Genomic DNA, 19559 nt, shown 5'->3' with positions numbered 1-19559 from the left:
GGAATTGTGTTAAACTATGATTAACTGATAAACTGACATCTCTTTAGCAATTGAAGTTCCATCAGAAAAGCACTTGTCTCCAAAACAGTTTTGATTCAGAGCATATGAGACTCAGAACTTAATTTGCAAGCCTCCCTTAAATACTTTAAAATGTTACATTGCAGATACGTGGTAACATTCCAATGACTGTTTCAAATTGGCCATGCTAAGTATTAACTGCTTTAGAATTATATACAGTATCTTAAAATAAAGTAGCTGGTGTAATTTGCAAGAGAAATAAACGTTTATTTTATTACAGGGTCATGTTTTATAATATAATTTTCACCAAGCAAAAATTGACCAGTTGAAAAGCAACTGAAAGAGGGGATTTTTTTCTGCTTAGCTTTTTAATTTTAATTACACTGCACATATGCTGTAACTTCAGCTTCTTTCTTGGGAAATAAAGGAAAAGATACCTTGAAATGTTCCCTTGCACTGCATTACAAATTTCAACAAAGTAGCATTGATGGTCAGATGAAAAGTGAAAAATGTCACCAAGAAAGCAGTTTCTTTCAGAATGCTCACTATTGTCTTACATTTGTATTATTAGATGGATGTTATTTGCAGGCTGTGAATGACTCCAGTCTTGGTGGGTATTTTTAGAAGTTGTAACTAATTTTCTCTGCAAAAGTAAGAAACAGTCCTTCCCTTTTGCTGGGAGGTAGTACATAATCTTGTTAAAACATACAACATTATATATACTTTGTACGGTAAGGTTACATAAATAGTTTATAAAGTATTTATACATTATTAATAGATGTTTAAGCATTTATAGATGCCAATAATATGTTATAGATGATTTGTAACATTGGCAAGCACCCCTCATGACCAAAGGTCATTCTATGGCTAGGGCCCTACCAAATTCACGATCCATTTTGGTCAGTTTCACAGTCAGAGGATTTTAAATATTGTAAATTTCATGATTTCAGCTATTTAAATTTGAAATTTCATGGTGTTGTAATTGTAGCGGTCCTGACCCAAAAAGGAGTTGTGTGGGAGTCACAAGGTTATTTTAAAGGGGGCTTGCGGTACTGCTACCCTTACTTCTGCACAGCTGCTGGTGGTAGCGCTGCCTTCAGAGCTGGGCAGCTGGAGGGCAGCGGCTGCTGTCCGGGATCCCAGTTCTGAAGGCAGAGCCGCCACAATCAGCAGCGCTGAAGTAAGGGTGGCATGGTATGATATTGTCACCCTTCTTCTGCGCTGCTGGTGGGGTGCTGCCTTCAGAGCAGGGCGCCTGGTTAACAGCCACCGCTCTCCAGCTGCCAAGCTCTGAAGGCAGCACAGAAGTAAGGGTGGCAATACCATGACCTGCCTAAAATAAACTTTTGATCCCCCTGCAATGCCCTTTTGGGTCAGGACTCCCAATTTGAGAAACGCTGGTCTCCCCCATGAAATCCCTACAGTATAGGGTAAAAGTACACAAAAGACCAGATTTCATGGTCCGTGACACATTTTTTCATGGCCAAGAATTTGGTAGGGCCCTATCTATGGCACCCTGCCTCTGTATTCCCCCTCTTCTTGGCCCTTGAAGAACTCACAGTCCACAGGTATTTCTAGCAATCCCCACAAACGGTTGCATTTATTTAGTCCTCTTCAAACAAACTGGCCCGCCAGGCCCCAACACTAGTTCAGTATACCGGTATAACTATAGCTGTATAATTACACAGCTATATAAAATTATAGTTATGGAAGTAAATTTCCCCATGTAAACAATCCCTTATGTTAGAATATAGATATGCAGGCCTGCCTGTAAAGGCCTATATTTTAAGAACTTAGATGTATTTTTATCACTTAGCTAGTTATAGAGGTATAAAACAAAGAATCGAAATCACAGGTCTGCCTTCTCTCACTAGGATAGTCTGAGGCCTGGTTCTTAGGCTAAGAGCTTATGGCTGCCTCTGCTGCTTAGCTACAGCTGGGAAGCTTATGGTCACATCCTCGAGTTCCAAATCAGTCACATTGAAATAAGGTGGTATTGGGCTGTTAGGAATACAATCCTGTCCTGATAATACCCATCACCACCAGATAAAGAAACAGATCTTAAGATGGTTAAAGAAAACTTAGTTTGATAGCATCCTGTCTATCAAGAAATCACTTATCAATGGTTGTGGTTGTGAAACCTGCATTTCTGTATGTTTTATCTTTATGGCCCCCACTTTTCTATTGTTAATCTGACTGTTAATCTTTAATTGTTTCTGTCTGGAGTATAATTAATTTTGCTAGGTGTAAATTAATTAGGATAGTGGGATATAAGTGGTTAGAGAATTAAGTTACAATATGTTAGGATTGGTTAGTTAAATTTCAGTAAAATGATTGGTTAAGGTATAGCTAAGAATATTACTATATAAACTGGGGTCAAACACGAAGTGAGGGAAAGGGAAATTGGAATCATGTTTGCAAAGGGTGAGGGAATGGGAATGGGGAACAGGCAAGGCTCTGCGGCATCAGAGCTGGGAAGGGGGACACAGGGTAAACGCTCTACGGCGTCAGAGCTGGGAAGGGGAACATGGGGTAAATGCTCTGCGGCATCAGTGCTGGGAACGGAACACTGGGGAACAGACGCTATCAGGGAATAGAGATAAGCCTGACTGGTGTGAAGTGCTTCAGAATATGCTTGCTTGGAAACTAACCCCAACAAACATCGCATTTTCTGCGCTTCGGACTTCTGGTCTTTTGCTGCTTGCTGTCTGCATGACAAGAACCAGGGAAGTGGTAGGGTTGTGGGAAAGCCCTCTAACGTCTTAGACTATACACTTATGCATGGGAGTAAGAACCCTCATCCACTCCTCTATGTGCTACACAGATCTTGGGTCCAGATGCACAATCTCCCTCACAGAGCACATACATGGCGAGCATGCTTAATATAAGCTCCTTCCCAAATACATTTGCAGAATTTACATATGAGGATGTCATAATTTGTTGATGGAGGCTGGAACCAAATTACTAATCCCCCTACCTCCAACAAGGAGGGAGAGAATAGTGCATCAGAGGTCTATCTGTGAGGCACCAGGAATCCTGGGGCTACTCCTGTGGTGGTGTAATTTACATCACAAACCTTGTTCAGGTTGTACCTAAGGGCACATCTAGCCCTAGGATTCCTGGTGCCTCACAGATAGACTGCTGATCCACTATTCTCTCCCTGTAGGTCTTGATAATGGAGTATATATAATGGAGTTTCTTTAAATTTAGTTTAAAGTCAGTTATTGTATTGTTTCCCAGTAATTCATGTACATGTACCCAGATATTATGTAATCAAATAAAAAAATAAAATTAAAATAAATATTTCTAATGAGTGTTTCGGAACACTAAAATCAAACCACCAGAGAAAAGGATGTAAGTTTTTATACACTGTAGCAACTTCAACTGCCCTAGAGCGAAATCCATCCCAATCTTCCAAAGGTATGCAAGACCAGAGATGCAGTGGAACTGCTAGGGGGCTACAGAGGGAAACGTGTGTCTACTAGTGTGCCCTGGAGGTGACAGTTCAGGGGAGGAGTAGGTGCCTCCAGTGAGTCTGTGTACTAAACCACCTACTGACCACATACCCTGCAGTAAAATCTGGACTGAGTGCCTGGTGATTGGTTTGTTGGAGGAGCACTTATGCAGGTCGCCTACACAAGCCCTGTTTTATTGGGCACTGCATGGGTGACAAAGGTTTCCCCCTAAGTTATTCATTATTTTTTGTGTATCACATTATATATATAACTCCTGAGATAGATTGCTTTTGGTTCCTGATGAGTGTATGGGGAAGGCACAAGGAGCATCCTCCACTTGTGTGCCCTGTGTAAGGACCAGGGACAGTTGCAGTTCATATGTTTGCAGAAACACAAGGACAGCTTCCTGTATGCACATTTAGGAGCAAGCATCACCAAAAAAGGCTTCAGGGAGAGGTGGGACGGAAGCAGGGACATCCCTCCTTCCCCTATCACAGTGGCTCTCAACCTTTCCAGACTACTGTACCCTTTCAGAGTCTGATTTGTCTTGCATACCCCCAAGTTTCACCTCACTTAAAAACTACTTGCTTACAAAATCAGACAAAAATACAAAGGTGTCACAGCACACATAGGGTGACCAGACGTCCCGATTTTTAGTTCTTTGTCCCGCGTCCTGACCGATGCCCGGTCGGGATGCCATTTGTCCCGATATTGCGGCTTTGGACACTCCGGCGTTTTATTTTTTTTTTTTGGCCTTGGCAACTCCAGCCGCTTTCTTTTTTTTTTTTTCCCCCGCTTCCCCCATGAGTCCCGATATTTTGTCAGTTTCATCTGGTCACCCTACAGCACACACTATTACTAAAAATGGCTTACTTTCTCATTTTTAACCATATAATTATAAAATAAATCAATTGGAATGTAAATATTGTACTTACATTTCAGTGCATAGTATATAGAGCAGTATAAACAAGTCATTCTCTGTATGAAATTTTAGTTTGTACTGACTTTGCTAGTGATTTTTATGTAGCCCATTGTAAAACTAGACAAATATCTAAATGAGTTGATGTACGCCTTGGATGACCTTTGTGTACCCCCAGGCGTACCTGTATCCCTTGTTGAGAACCACTGCCCTGCCACACTGGCCCACTGAGGAAGCTGGACACATAGTATCCCAAAGTGTGGTGCAACCTACACAATGGCCCCCCACCTCCTCATACACAATTGAGTTCAAAGAGATTGTGCCTCCTTAAGGGACAATCTCTCCCTGAACTCCCCAAAATAGGGTTTCATTTTATAGGTACAAGAGCATCTCTTGAGTTTTGAAATGTTATATATAAAATCTAGTATTTTAAACATTTATAATTAAAATGAGAGCACTATTGGATTTTCATTAGCTTATAGAAAAAAGACATGATGTAATATAACATTTAGAATCCAAGCCTTGTTTTCTAAAGAAAAATATTTTCTTTTCAGTGCTGTAGTGTTAAGATCTGTTGTATTTAAGTTGCTTTTTAGGGGGGCTGATGGCTGAGCTTGCCCATACCATCTGAAGCACTCTTAAATATTTGCCTTTAAAGGCAGTGGGAGAACTGCTCAGCTGCTTCTTTGCCACTGACCATAGCCAAAAAAGTTTCACAATATGATTATAGCAGATGTTATTTGCTTTTTAAGTCCATTGGCATTTTACATACTAAGTGTTTAAGGGCAAATGGTCGCATGGATGAGATTACAAAAAAAAAAAATCAGTTTAACTTCAGGATCAACACACTGGTAGCCAAACATGAAGATCTGAACATATATTTACAAAAACAGGTTTTAACAATTATAACCCTATGTTACAGCATTATAGGTGACATATAACTATTTGTGATGGTGAATCTTAAAAGTTTAAAGGTTTGAGCTTACTTCAGATTTGGTTCCAAAAGTTTTCATGCATGTCCAAACTTTCCAGAAGTATCTGAATTTCTTGGATGTAAGTAGACGATAAGAACAAATATTCTGAAATTTCAATATTTGATGTTTAGATAAGGGACAATGGTGGTTTTAAAAGCAAAGGGGTGGATTTTTAAAGATACTTAGATGCCTAAAATTGAAGACAGGTGCTAAATGAGATTTCCAAAAGAATTATTGATTTCAATTGAAGCTTGGGGCCCTAAATTCCAGGCATTTTTAAATGCCTAAATACATTTAAAATCTGGCCCAAATTGCCTAAGCCTACAACAGGTTAACCGTGGGAAAGACAGCAAATTTAATTTGACTATACCGCCTGCTGCTTAAAAATGGGTAGTGGTGTGTTGGTGAAGATGGAAGGGCAAATTCAGGGGACTGCACCTCAACAGCAGAAGTTATGAATATTTGAGACAGGAATACCAGAGGAAAGATGGAAAAGTAGGCATGTGGGCATTATGTGTAGGATCCATTCCTAAGCAAATCCTAAAGTATCTCAGCAGGTTGTGGGATACTGAAGAAGAGTAAAAGTGATACAGTGCATCTGTGAAGTTACTATTTGTAAAATGATGGTCAATGGAGTATTGTTACACCATGAGGTATGAGCATGCATCAGACTCAGAAAGGTCAGGAGTCCGTTAAAATATAGAAAAACACATTTTTATTTCAAGGTACTAAAGGAAATATGATCATTTAAATTACAAAAATTATAGTAAGATCTTCATAAGAAATATTCCTGTATAAATTTCTCCATGAAAGGTATACAAACTTCTAACTGCAGCCCTTACTAAAATCTCCCAGCTCGTCAGACCAAACTGAGCTCCTTAAACATAAGCAAACTCCCAACCAGAGTAACAGCCGTGTTAGTCTGTATTTGCAAAAAGAAAAGGAGTACTTGTGGCACCTTAGAGACTAACCAATTTATTTGAGCATAAGCTTTCGTGAGCTACAGCTCACTTCATCGGATGCATCCGATGAAGTGAGCTGTAGCTCACGAAAGCTTATGCTCAAATAAATTGGTTAGTCTCTAAGGTGCCACAAGTACTCCTTTTCTTTTCCCAACCAGAGTAAATCTCTCAGGTTTCAGCCCAAACTGAATTCTTAGATTGGAGTTAAACCACTTGTGGCTGAGCTTTATAGTTCCTTAGACCCACCCGTAAAAGGTTCAGCCCCTTCCACCTGGTTCACTGAGGAGTTGAACACAAATAACCAATTTAATCTCTTCAAAAACCCAGGGCCGTTCTTTGTGATGGAATACTTTGTCACATGTGATCTGATACACAATCAGTGAAGACCTGTAAGTAATTTTTTTCTTGGAATTAAAAACTATAGGTGGCCCACAAAAGGGACTGGAACCAAATGTAAACTCTGGAATAGAAATGGGATAGAGGGAGACTCGGAACAGAAGAAGCCAGTGGAAGAGGCCTGGACACATCTGTAGCAGATTAGCCTTATGGGAGGTCTGTCAAGCAGAATCGAGGTGGGTACTCAGCATGAGACAAGCTTCATAAACCGAAGCAGGAAGAATGGTGCTGAAATTCTGATCCTCTGACTCCTGATGAGAAAGCTTTCACTTCCTTCTTTTTTTGGCAAAGAAGTTAACAATATTTAACTTGACTTTCTACAGAAACTAGGGGTCTGGTCCATCACCCATTGAAGTCAATGTCCTGTGTTCCTTACCTTGATCATTTAGTTAAGAGTCACTTAAAACAATTCCCACCAGGAGAAATGCTGCAAATATAACAGTCTCCATTCATACTTTGGATCTGAAGTTACTGCTGTGATCAAGAGGAAAGTGGGAGAAAATAGAATTACTCATTGTCATCTATATCTTGAAGCATATCAAATGAATCTTCGGTTATGTTGACACTTCAGCAGTACACGCACTATAGTGGCAGAGCTGTGAAGCTGGGGCTATGCCACTGCATTGCTGTAGTGTAGACACTTGTCTCAGAAATAGAAGAGATTTTTCCATTGTTGTAGTAAATCCAGCCCCTCAGGAGGTGGTAGCTGGGTTGAGAGAAGAATCTTTCCATCAACTTGGTGGTCTCTATACCAGACATAAATCGGCTTAATTACATTTCTTGGGAGGGTGAATTTTTCATACCGAGTGAAATGGCTAGGTCAGCCTAAGCTTAAGGTGTAGAGAAGGTCTGACTCCTTTGAACTTTACTTTGGTAACAGAAGTTCACTTTTTACGGGTTGATATTGATGAATGTATGTACAATGCTCAAGCATCCTGGTTGCATTATTTTTTTAAACTGCATATAACAAAAAAAAATTACAACAAACTGCATAGAATAAGGAAGCCTCATATTAAAAACTTCTCTCCCAATCCATCTATGTAAAAGCATTCTTCCTACCAACCCCAGTAGTAAACCTCCTCAAGCATCTGAGTGAGTTAAATGGATGGACCTAGAGATTTTGTCTACATGAAGAGTTTTCTCTCCTGTCTGAATAAAGATATTTTTGGGGTGAAATTCTGACCCTAATGAAGCAATGAAAGTTTTGTCATTGACTCCAATGGGGCCAGGATTTCAACCTGTCTCTCTAAGAGTGGGACTTTAAAAAGTCTGTCATTTACAATAAAAAGACATTCTGATTGAGACAGTCATATTCCAGTGAATCACTAGAAGAAATGAGAAAAAAGTGAACAGGCGTGCTACATTCTTTAGGAAAATATAGGGGCATACCACTGCTATCCTATACATACTTACTAGAAAATTAGTTTATAATCATAACTATGCAAAGAATTTTGTAGACATATATATAGTTCTCTTCCCTCTCCCTCCCACTGACTCAGGACTCTGCCCTTATCAAAGGCTGCAGCACTACTGCAGTCTGTGATCACCTTCCTGGACTTCCGTGTCACTTACTGTACAGTATTGCTAAGTAATGATACGGGCACATATTATGGGCCTTAACTCTGTACTCTATCTCTTGTCTCCCGATTGATCAAGCTCATTCTCTATTTTCCTCAGTTCAGCCCAGTCAATGTCAGATGAAAATTACATAAACTAAAACTTTTCCTTAATTTCTCCATCTAGATGGTATGGCATAATGTTTTTCCCATTCTCCGTAGAAATCTCATTTCTCAATGCAATTGGTAGTGACTTTTTATTTATCTAAAGGCAGGTCTACACTTAAAATGCTGGAGTGGCAGAGTTGCACCAGTGCAGCTGCAGCTCTTCAGTGAAGATGCTACCTATGCCAATGGGAGGGCTTCTCCTCTCAGAGTAGGAACTCCACCTGCCCGAGAGACGGTAGCTACGTATATGAGAGAAGCCTTTCCGTTAACATAGTGCGGTCTACACTGGGGATTAGGATTTTTTACACCCCTGAGTGACGCTCATTAAAAAAATGTGTTAATTAAATTTGTGACTGAACTCCTTGTGGGAGAATGTATGTCTCCTATTCTATTTTACCCACATTCTGCCGTGTATTTCATAAAAAGAAAAGGAGTACTTGTGGCACCTTAGAGACTAACAAATTTATTTGAGCATAAGCTTTCGTGAGCTCACGAAATCTTATGCTCAAATAAATTTGTTAGTCTCTAAGGTGCCACAAGTACTCCTTTTCTTTTTGCGAATACAGACTAACACGGCTGCTACTCTGAAACATGTATTTCATGTTATAGCAGTCTCGGATGATGACTCAGCACATGTTCGTTTTAAGAACACTTTCACAGCAGATTTGACAAAATGCAAAGAAAGTACCCATGTGAGATTTCTAAGGATAGATACAGCACTTGTCCCAAGGTTTAAGAATCTGAAGCACCTTCCAAAATCTGAGAGGGATGAGGTGTGGAGAATGCTGTCAGATGTCTTAAAAGAGCAACATTCCAATGCAGAAACTACAGCACCCGAATCACCAAAAAAGCAAATCAACCTTCTGTTGGTGGCATCTGACTCAGATTATGAAAATGAACATGCATCTGTCCGCTCTGCTTTGGATCGTTATCAAGCAGAACCGGTCATCAGCATGGACACATCTTCTGGAACGGTGGCTGAAGCATGAAAGGACATATGAATCTTTAGCGCATCTAGCATGTAAATATCTTGCGATGCCGGCGACAACAGTGCCATGTGAAAGCCTGTTCTCACTTTCAGGTGATATTGTAAACAAGACTTGGGCAGCATTATTTCCTGCAAATTGAAACCAACTTGTTTGCCTGAGTGATTGGCTGAAGTAGGACTGAGTGGACTTGTAGGGTCTAAAGTTTTACATTGTTTTATTTTTGAATGCAGTTATTTTTTGTACATAATTCTACATTCATAAGTTCAACTTTCATGATAAAGAGATGGCACTACAGTACTTCTATTAAGTTGTAATAAAAATAAATATAAAATGAGCACTGTACACTTTGTATTCTGTGTTCTAATTGAAATCAATATATTTGAAAATGTAGAAAACATCCAAATATATTTAAATAAATGGTATTCTGTTATTAACAGTGTGACTAATCGCATGATTAATTTTTTTAAATCGCTTGACAGCCCTATTTTAAGACCTTCCAGTATGAGAAGCAAGTAACAAAGCCCTAGTGGGAAGCTGGGAATCTCCTCTTTTTAAGGAATAAAGTGCTTGTTTGTAGTGAGACAAGGCAGTGAGATACAAGATTTTAAGTCATAACATTTTTATGTATAGAAAAACTGTTTCTGCTTCAGGAGTAAACCTTGCTCAACCTTGCTTTAAGCCAATGTAGTTTTTTAGGGGAAAAGCAAAAACATTTTTTTAATAAGCTAATTTTTTAGAATTGGAACTGTTTGAAGAGCCATTTTAATATCATGTCTGTGCAAGACTTCTGCAGTCATACCTATGTCAGTCAGGGGTGTCAACAGGTGTGATCCCTGACTAACATAGCTATGCTGATGTCCTTAGTGTAGACACAGCTGCCTTTTTACCAGTATAGCCTGTTTCAGTTGTGGGCGGTGGTTTTACTATACTGGTACGAACCTGGATTTACAAGAAAAGAGTTACAAATAGAAAATTGTAAAACTCTCTAAACCATTTCTAAATTGGCTTCTCTGAAACAAATATGACAAACAGAACATGATGGTGTGATGTAATATAAAGTTTTTATTAGTATGAGTTCAGAGTTTGGGAGACTTACATAACTTGTGTTCTGTTGCCATCCAAAACCTGTTATTGTCCTGCTTATCACCCACGATCCTAGATTTTCCCATGAGGTGGACGTCATGGGAAAATGTCCAGTCCCCTGCAGGAGACTGGACTAGATGACCTGTCAAAGTCCCTTTCAGGCCTACATTTTGATGATTTCTGTGATTACTGCCATGAGGTTGGGAAGAAATTTTCATTTATTATAGCAGTTTATTGTGCAGAGGCCTATATTCTATGTTGCCCAAGGCAACAAAAGTCCAACTCAGCTCATTATACTAAATTGTGTAGAAGGGTAAGAAGAAGTTGGAGACAGAAAGACTGGTACGAACTAGATTGTTTAAGTTAAAAGAATGGTGATAAGGGGTCTTTAAAGCTCCTGACAGACTCATGAGTTGATATGACAAGTTGAAATATTCTAAAAATGGGAGGAAATGTTTATAGCTGAAATCACCAAAATGTGTTTTGCGTGGTTAAGTTTAATCAGATGAAGTTGACACTTCTTTTTGGACATTGCTTATTTGGGGGTCCCTGAAAGGGAACAATGGGATGAATGGATTGGAAGGAAAGAGTTTTGCCATAATGGCTGCAACTCCCCCTGCTCTCCTCCTCCCAGAAATCTCTTGGCATCCTGCAATCTACCATAACACCACTGGGCCTTTGATGTCCCGATTCAGACAGAGGTCTTGACCACACTAATTAGAGAGAAAAATGGGGGATGTCACCACCTCTACCGGCTTCAGCTAAATCCTGAAAAACACCTGGGGTGTAAGCCATTGCTTCTGACTGTCATTCCTAGTTTGGCATTTTCCTTCCTCTACCCTAATTGTCTTCTTTCTTATCCTTCTCATTTTGCCCTCTATCTAATAAGAATCTGGATTAGTCAGCCAAAACAACTTCACCTTTTGCAACACTGCTGAGATCCTGTGTTGAAAAAGCCAAGGTCAAAGCAATGCCTTACAGAGCTTGATGCTGGTAAAAAGTATGTCAGTTCTCATTGTGGTATATACGACCCTGTACTCTGCCTTCACTTTCCCAGAAGCTAGTATGCAAGTAAAAGTAAGGACCAGAGACAGAAGCTTCATTTTCCGTGTTTGTTATTCTTTTTTTGTTCCATTTGGCATATCTTTTCTTAAAGGAAACAGGATTGAATTTAAAAAATAATAATAGCTCAAGACCATATAAATGAACGTTGTCTCTCTTCTTCCAAAAAGAACTTTAATACAATCTATAATGCTGTCTAAAGAGACTGTCAAACAGAAGTTTTTCCATATGGAGACGTTGCACATCTAAAGGGAATAAGGAAAATTGTTAAAATGAAAGCTTTCCTTAATTCTTAGTCTTGAAATGCTTTAAACATTTTGTTTATTTTTCTGTGAGTTTAATAATGGGTTAAAGAGATTTTAACTGGTGGTTGTTACAATGGACATAAGCCAGCAATAACTTGGCATGAAACCCTGAATCATGCTTAGCCATTTAATGTTGCAACAGTAAATGATATTTTTTTTAACATCCTATCCCTTGCTGGACCTGAGACACAGCCTATTCAATACAATAGGCTATTGACACTGATTTGTTATTGTTTTAGGAAGTTAAAGTTAAGAAGTATTTCCTTTTTCTAATGGTTGCACTTACTACTTTATTTTCACCTGTGACAAAAGCTTTGCCCTAGTTGGAGACACATTACTAATGTGGGTGGATCAGATCATTTAGTATTTTATAGCAAGGCTTGACAAAATTTGATTTTTATTTTTTTATAATTTCAACTGATATTGATATTTATCTTTAAACTTTTTTAGATTTTTATTGATTTACATTTTCACAGTTGTGCACAAATATGAATTTTAAGCATTTTTTCTGAATTTTACTGATTTATATTTTCAGTTGTGAGAAAGTATGGGGTGTCAGAAAATAATTATTTAATGACAATAGATGTTGAGATTCAAAAAGTTAAAACTTTATAAACATTAACACACAAATTGTCAACATCAAATGTCAAAATATACAAAGTACATAGCCTTAAATTAAACTAAGAATTTTTCAAACAACAATTTTCTGACTTTGCATATCTGTAAATTTTGATTATTTGTAGATGAAAATATTTTTGAATTAGTTTGAGTGTGTATGGTGAAATTGATTTTTACTAACATTTACTGATAAAAATCTAATCTTTCCAAGCCTATTTATAGTCGCTATTGCCACTTCTCTTCTCATCAGTTGTGGACCTAGGTTTTTACTTCCAGAAAGACTTCACTGATGTTGGGGGCGGGGTGGATGATTTGCTTTAATAATTAGATAAGAGCTTCTCCTTTTCTGAGGTATGGAAATGATTTGAGAAGTTGGGTTTTTATACATTATTGGTAGGGGACACTCACTATGGAAGGGGTATATTTTTAATATTTTTTTCTTGAGTTAATATTTGAGGCATAATTGATTATGTCTTGGTGGGATTTCTCCAGACACAATCTTCCTACATTATAAAGCCAATGCATTCTAGGAAATAAGTCACACTGCTAGGGTGACCAGACGTCCCGATATTATCAGGACCATCCTGATATTAGGGGCTTTGTCTTATATAGGCAACTACACCTTCCCTTCCCCTCCCCCCCACAAAATGTCCCAGTTTCTCACACTTCCTATCATCCTGCTGATAACCACCACTGAATCAGTTTTTAGACCATCTTGTAGCAGGATAAAAGAGAAAACACTGTAACTGAGTGTATCCCTTAGGAGTCTGGCCTCCCCTTCATACCAGGCAAGCCGAGTTCATGGGGTGCACTTTCTAATCTGGAGGACAGCAGAAAAATGTTGATATTTTTATATAATTAGCTTTTAAAAGAGGATGAAAAACCCAAAGGGTTCTAAACTTCAGAAGTCTGTAAACAAACTGAATTGTTTAAAGAAACAGGATCATGAAATATCAATATGAAATACTGATACTGCCCAAGAGTGTGCTAGGCATCTCAGAACAAACAGAAAGCAAGGGGTGAAATCCTGACTCCACTGAAGTCAATATGAATCTTTCCATTAACTTCAATGAGACCAGGATTTAACTCAAGGTCCCTGCCCCTGAAGAGTTTGCAGTCTAAGGCCTGGTCTACACTGGGGGGAGGGGGGGATTGATCTAAGTTATGCAACTTCCTATGTAAATAACATAGCTGAAGTTGATGTACTTAGATTAGTTCTACTTACTGCGGTGTCTTCACTGTGGTAAGTCGACAGTTGACACTCTCCCGTTGACTCCACCTGAGACTGTCGCCTTGGTGGAGTACTGGAGTTGATGGGAGAGGGCTCGGTGGTCAATTTATCGTGTCTAGATTAGATGTGATAAATCAACCCCTGCTGGACCGATCTAGCGAGTAATGTAGACCAGACCCAAGCCCTAATTCTGAAAACATACACATGTGATTAATTTTAGTCATGTGAGTAGTCCAGTGGGTCCACTCATGAGAGCAAAATTAAGCACATGCATAAGTATTTTCAGGGTTGGGACCTAATCTTAGACATGATGTTTCAAGTTAGGGTAACAAACAACAGTGAGGGGAAAGGGTGAAGAAAGACATAAGGTTAAACCTGTAGGATCATGTATTCATAACTATTTATTTATATAGCAACTAATATGATCAAATGAAAACTAAATTAAATAACTTAAGAATCATTATCTACTATTTTAATATGAGATAATATAATTAAATGTAAATTAGAAATGTTAGAGATTGTCTCTTGCACTTGATTAACCTTTGAGTTTTAGATATGAATGAGGAGTAAGAGGCTAAAAAACCAGTTACAAACCAGCCTGCTCTTTTAAAGGGAACTTTCATGCTAAATCTGATCTGTCTTTAATAATTGAAAATGTGCTTTGTCTTTCAGCCCTCTCAAGTTTCAGTTAATATTAATGGAGGATTTGGAAAGGAATTTTACCATACACTGTTAATAGATTTAGTTCTATGGGAGACGGGGATAAAAAAGAAAATAAAGCAGACTTGGATGGAAAACCTATTATAACATGTAAGGCCCCAGTTCCACAAACACTTACGCATTTTAAACTTAACACATATGAATACCATTGAACTCAATGGAACTCCTCAGGTGCATTTTCCAGGTTGGGGCCTAAAACAGTATTGCTGCAGATTCTATGACTGCAGGTTTAAGGGAAGTGCATGCATGTGTGCGCGTGCTTAAATTATACATTATAGTTAACTAGAAAAATCAGAAACCCTACCTTCAGTCAGAACAGATCAGCGCTATGGTTAGAATGATGATACATCTAAGGTTTCAGTTCATGTTATTCAGACACTATTTTATGACACAAAATGTGATACAGCTACATTGAATTTGCAACCTTTGATTCAGTGTGGGATCAGAATCCACTGGCATTGAGGTAAACTAACTCCCCTTTTGTATGTACAGCATGTTGAGTAACAGGCCTTGGGGACTCAGCATTCCATCTTAAATATGCCCACTTTTCCTGATAGGCAGGTAGGAGTACATTGCAGCCCAAAGGGCCCTAAGCAAAACACTGTTATATGTACTTATAATTGGTTCAGAAGAGTAGAGCAAGTAGGCTACAGATATACTCACCTAGGCCTTGATGCTGCAAGCCCTTGTATGGTGCACAATAGGGAGTGCAACATTGTCACTCTCCATTGTGAGTAAATGTGCTGGGTATGTGTGATTGCATGTAAGGATAAGCAATTCATACAGTCTCAAATGGTATCAGTCAGCTTCCAGGAGCACTGTGACAGATCTCTAAACATCTATCTCTAATTCGTAATTCATGACAATGGAAAATGAGTGCCTGTATGGGAATTTCTATTGAAGAAAATACCAATCTATTTGAAAAAGACAATACAGAAACTGGGTGGGACAGACATGCAGACTAGTTTGTTAGTTATGGTATCTAAGCTTGATTGTTCAACCTTTGAAAGGTGAATATTAATTTACATGAAGGGACTTTGTATCCACAGGGATCATCTCTTGGAGAAAGCAATGGGTCCAAACCTTATTTCATGCAGATGTGCCTGGAGAAAAGAGAACCCTGTAACTTTCAAGGAGACGTACTGGAGGGTAAAGAGTTTCTGGAACCTACACCATCCTCTCAGCCTTGCTGAACAGGCGTAGATAGAGATATTCTCTCCTAGAGAGGTGTGCTGCAAAAGGCTATGGCTGGTAGTATACAGAGGATTTAATCTTTTATTGTCTCAGTTTCCCTATATGTAAAATAAGTATTAGAATAAATAATAATAATGATCCCACCTTCCCAGAATTCAGGGAAGACTGATGAGTCACCTAGATTCTCCCACATACTTGTCCCAAGGTTTAGTTAACATTTGTAAATTTTATAATTACTCAGATCTTTAAATTTAATTTTGATTTGAAATGTTAAGTAGATATTTTGGGTGAAATTTGAATGAATATCTAAAGGAAAAATTGTATTTACTGTTAAATGTTGTTATTACTGTTGAAGGAAAACTCACTGCTCTTTTGCTCAATGGCAAACTCCTGTTTCTGTCACTAAACTTTTCCATTAAACTTTAGCTCATGCTGTCGGGGAAAAAAGTTAAAGATATTTGTCTGCTTATTTTTTATCTATAAAATATTAAACATATCAAATCTGGTATTTCCAGGTTGAACATACAGAGAAATGCCATTGAGTTGAGTGTAAGATCTCACTTTGCTCAGCTAATTAGAAATTTGAGTATTTTCTGTCTTGGAAATCTTTATGGATGGTTGAAGAACTAGTGGGATGAGTGGGAGGTAATTGCATGTGTGGGGACAGTGGGTGGAGTGCAGTCCCTGCATGAGTAAGGAGGCTACTTTGTGTAGAAGGTGATGTTTGTGGGGTGATTGGTGACTATGTGGAGCGGGGAGGGCACTGTTAGGGATGCTGTGTGTGTGCAACGAGTGAGAGGTGATTGTGTGTAGAGCAGTGGTTTTCAAACTAGGGCCGCCGCTTGTTCAGGGAAAGCCCCTGGTGGGCCGGGCTGGTTTACCTGCCACGTCTGCAGGTTCGGCCGATCGCGGCTCCCACTGGCCGTGGTTCGCTGGTCCAGGCCAATGGGGGCTGCAGGAAGGGTGGCCAGCACATCCCTCGGCCCGCATCACTTCCCACAGCCCCCATTGGCCTGGAGCGGTGAACCGTGGCCAGTGGGAGCCACGATCAACCGAACCTGCAGACACAGCAGGTAAACAAACCGGCCCGGCCCGCCAGGGGCTTTCCCTGAACAAGTGGCGGCCCTAGTTTGAGAACCAATGGTGTAGAGTACTGTGGAAACTTGTTCTCGGGGTTGTCTGTGTGGGGGTATTGTATGGGTGGTGGGTGATCAGTGGGAAGTGACAGTGTACAGGTAAGGTTGGGGGGTAGAGTAGTGACTGTGTGGGTTGCTGTACGTGTATGTATGGAATGCTGTGGGGGATACTGTCTGCATGTGAGGTACTGTCTATGGGAAAGTATTTGTGTGCAGTGGTATACTAATATAATAATAAAATGATACTGATATTTTATATAGTACTTTTCATCAATAGATCTCAAAGCACTTTACAAAGGAGGCAAGGGGAACTGACTGTGTAGCATGCTACATGTGGGGAACTGTGCTGGGTGCTGTCTCTGTGAATGGTTTGTAAGCGGTGCCATCTCTGTGTTTGGGAGGTAGTGATGGATGGGGTGCTGTGTGTGTGGAGGCTGTTGTGAGAAATTCTCTCTGTGTAGATTGCTTTGTGTGTGGAGTGCTGTGAGAAGTTGGGGTGTGTTGTAGGGTGCTATGAAAGGGTGATGTGCTCTCTGTGTGTAGGGTAGCCCAGAGGTCTTGTCTGTGTGGCGAGTAATGTGCAGTTGCTCTTTGTGGGGGGTGTTCTGTGTGGGTGTTGTGAAGGGATGGATTGGTGGGTGGGGTTGCTCTCTGTGTGGGTGGTGTGAGGGGTGCTGTGTAGCCTGCTCACTATGTGTAGTGCTCTGTGTGGAGGTGCTGTGAAGGGGTGGCGTGCTGCTGCCTGTGTGTGGGCGGTCTATGTGGGATGCTGTCTGTGTTTGAGGTGATGTGAAGAGGTAGTGTGCTCTCTGTGCAGGGTGCTGTATGCATGGAGGTGCTGTAAAGGGGTGAGATCATAGAATCATAGAAGATTAGGGTTGGAAAAGACCTCAGGGGGTCATCTTGTCCAACCCCCTGCTCAAAGCAGGACCAACACCAACTAAATCATCCCAGCCAGGACTTTGTCAAGCCGGGCCTTAAAAACCTATAAGGATGGAGATTCCACCACCACCCTAGGTAACCCATTGCAGTGCTTCACCACTCTCCTAGTGAAATGGTTTCTCCTAATACTATGCTGTGTGTACCAGGTGTTTTGAAGGGGTGGGGTCCCCTCTGCAAGGGTGCTGTCAAGAGGTGAGGTGCTGCCTGTGTGGGGTTGGTCTGGGGGTGCTGTGAAAGGGTGGCCAGGGTGTTGTCTGCGTGTGGGTGCTGTGATGGGGTGGGGTGCTCTGTGTGGCATGCTCAGTGTGGGATGCTATGAAGGGGAGAAGTACTGTCTGTGTGGTGGGGTGGTCTGAGGGGATGTGAAGGGGTGAGATGCTGTCTGTCCAGGGCTCTATCTGTAGGGGTGCTGGGAAAGAGTGAGGTTCTGTTAAGGGCTGGGGTGCTATCTGTTTGGGGGCGGTCTGAGGGTGCTGTGAAGGAGTGGGGTGCTCTGTGTGGGGGTGCTGTGAAGGATGGGGTGCTGTCTGTGTGCGGCACTCTCTGCACGGGATAGTGTGAAGGGACGGGAGGCTCTCTGTGCGTGGGGCACTTTGAAGGGGGGCGTTGTCTGTGTGGATGCTCTAGGCCAGCGAGCGCTCGGCGGCGGGCACGCAGAGGGCCGCCCCTCTCCCTCGCTAGGCCCAGGCGGGATGTGGGAGGCCGGACGGAGCCGCGCTGGTTGCCGTGGTGACCGGAAAGCCCGTGCTCCCCCCGCCCTCCCTCCGCTCGTCGCCGCCGCCGCCACTCGCAAACATGGCAGCGGCCGCTCGGCGGCTCCGGGCCGCGGCTCTGGTGGGGGAAGGTCACAGGTGAGAAGGGGCCAGAGAGACGGCGGCATTTCCCTCCCCCGGCCACCGCCTTCCGGGCCTGTCAGCCCCGCGCTCGGACAGCTCAGCCGGCCGGGGGCGGGACCTTCCCCGCCGAGCTCCTCGCGGCCGCTGAGATCAGGGGACAGAGCGGCCGGCGGGAGGGGCCCGAGAAGGCGCAGCCCCCTGGGACGGAGCCGGGCACTGGTCCGGGTGGAGGGGGCCGCCTGAGCCGGCGGGGAGGGGATGCGGGCAGGAGAGGGGAGGGGGCTGGGGCTGGTATAGGGCCGGAGGGAGGGGAAGCTCTGCCCGCCCGCCCGGCAGCGAGTGCCCGAGTGCGCTCGCAGGCGCGTCCGGGGCAGCGGAGTCACTCCCTTTCCCCCCCGTCCCAGGGCTGAGTGAGGTGGGACCCCCACGCCCCATCATGTGGAAACTCAACAAGAGCAGCAAAGTTCTCCTGGATGATTCTCCCGAGGAGGAAGAGACCCGGCTCCGAGACCCGCCGCCTCAGCCAGCAGCCAGCGCCGCCGCGCAGGTAACCGGAGCGGGGACTCGGTTAATAACAAGAGTGCCCAGCATCGCGGCATCCCCGTGCGCTCTGTGGGACCCACTGCCCCCGCTCACTTGTCTGTACTCACTGGGTGGCGAGGCTTGGCGTGACTCGGGAACGACGGGGCATTTGTAGAGGGGGTATAAATTGCTGCTGTTTGTTGGGATTCTCGGATTCCCTCCTTAAAAACGGTCCTCTTGCAGTGCTGGGACCTGCCGCCCTTCATTCCCACGACTTGATACTACACAGGGCACTTTCTTTCTCCCACCCCCAAGCACAGGCACTGCAACTAGTCCATTGAACACAACAAACAAATGATCCCCAAAGGCATAATCCCCATTAAATATAAAGGGGGGGGGATTTAGGTTATGGCTGGCCTGTTTTTATACTTAAAGAGAGGCAGCTGTTGCTATTATTAAAGTAGACACAATGT

General features: G+C 41.9%; 1 protein-coding gene and 1 long non-coding RNA gene across 4 annotated transcripts in view; both read left to right on the top strand.

The window, feature by feature from the left end:
- LOC141983833 (uncharacterized) overlaps positions 1 to 15969 on the top strand; it is a 56497-nt gene extending 40528 nt beyond the window's left edge. The window contains exon 3 of one of the 2 annotated variants that reach the window (XR_012638537.1): positions 15506 to 15969. This is a non-coding gene — a long non-coding RNA (uncharacterized LOC141983833). Of the gene's footprint in view, positions 1 to 6752; positions 6832 to 15505 lie in introns of those variants that run through there. The other variant, XR_012638538.1, reaches the window with a different exon arrangement.
- Positions 15970 to 18489: 2520 nt separating this feature from the next.
- Positions 18490 to 19559, top strand: part of TDRP (testis development related protein) — a 39211-nt gene continuing 38141 nt past the window's right edge. For both annotated transcript variants that reach the window (XM_074946823.1, XM_074946822.1), the window contains exons 1-2: positions 18490 to 18579; positions 18969 to 19111. In XM_074946823.1, the coding sequence (XP_074802924.1) occupies positions 19001 to 19111 (111 nt within the window). In that variant the 5' untranslated portion in view covers positions 18490 to 18579; positions 18969 to 19000. The remainder of the gene's footprint in view (positions 18580 to 18968; positions 19112 to 19559) is intronic.

Source organism: Natator depressus, chromosome 3 (genome assembly GCF_965152275.1).
Source record: "Natator depressus isolate rNatDep1 chromosome 3, rNatDep2.hap1, whole genome shotgun sequence".
NCBI lineage: Eukaryota > Metazoa > Chordata > Testudines > Cheloniidae > Natator > Natator depressus.
Note: the sequence above shows the minus strand (reverse complement) of the source record. Positions and strands in the feature narration are given on the sequence as shown.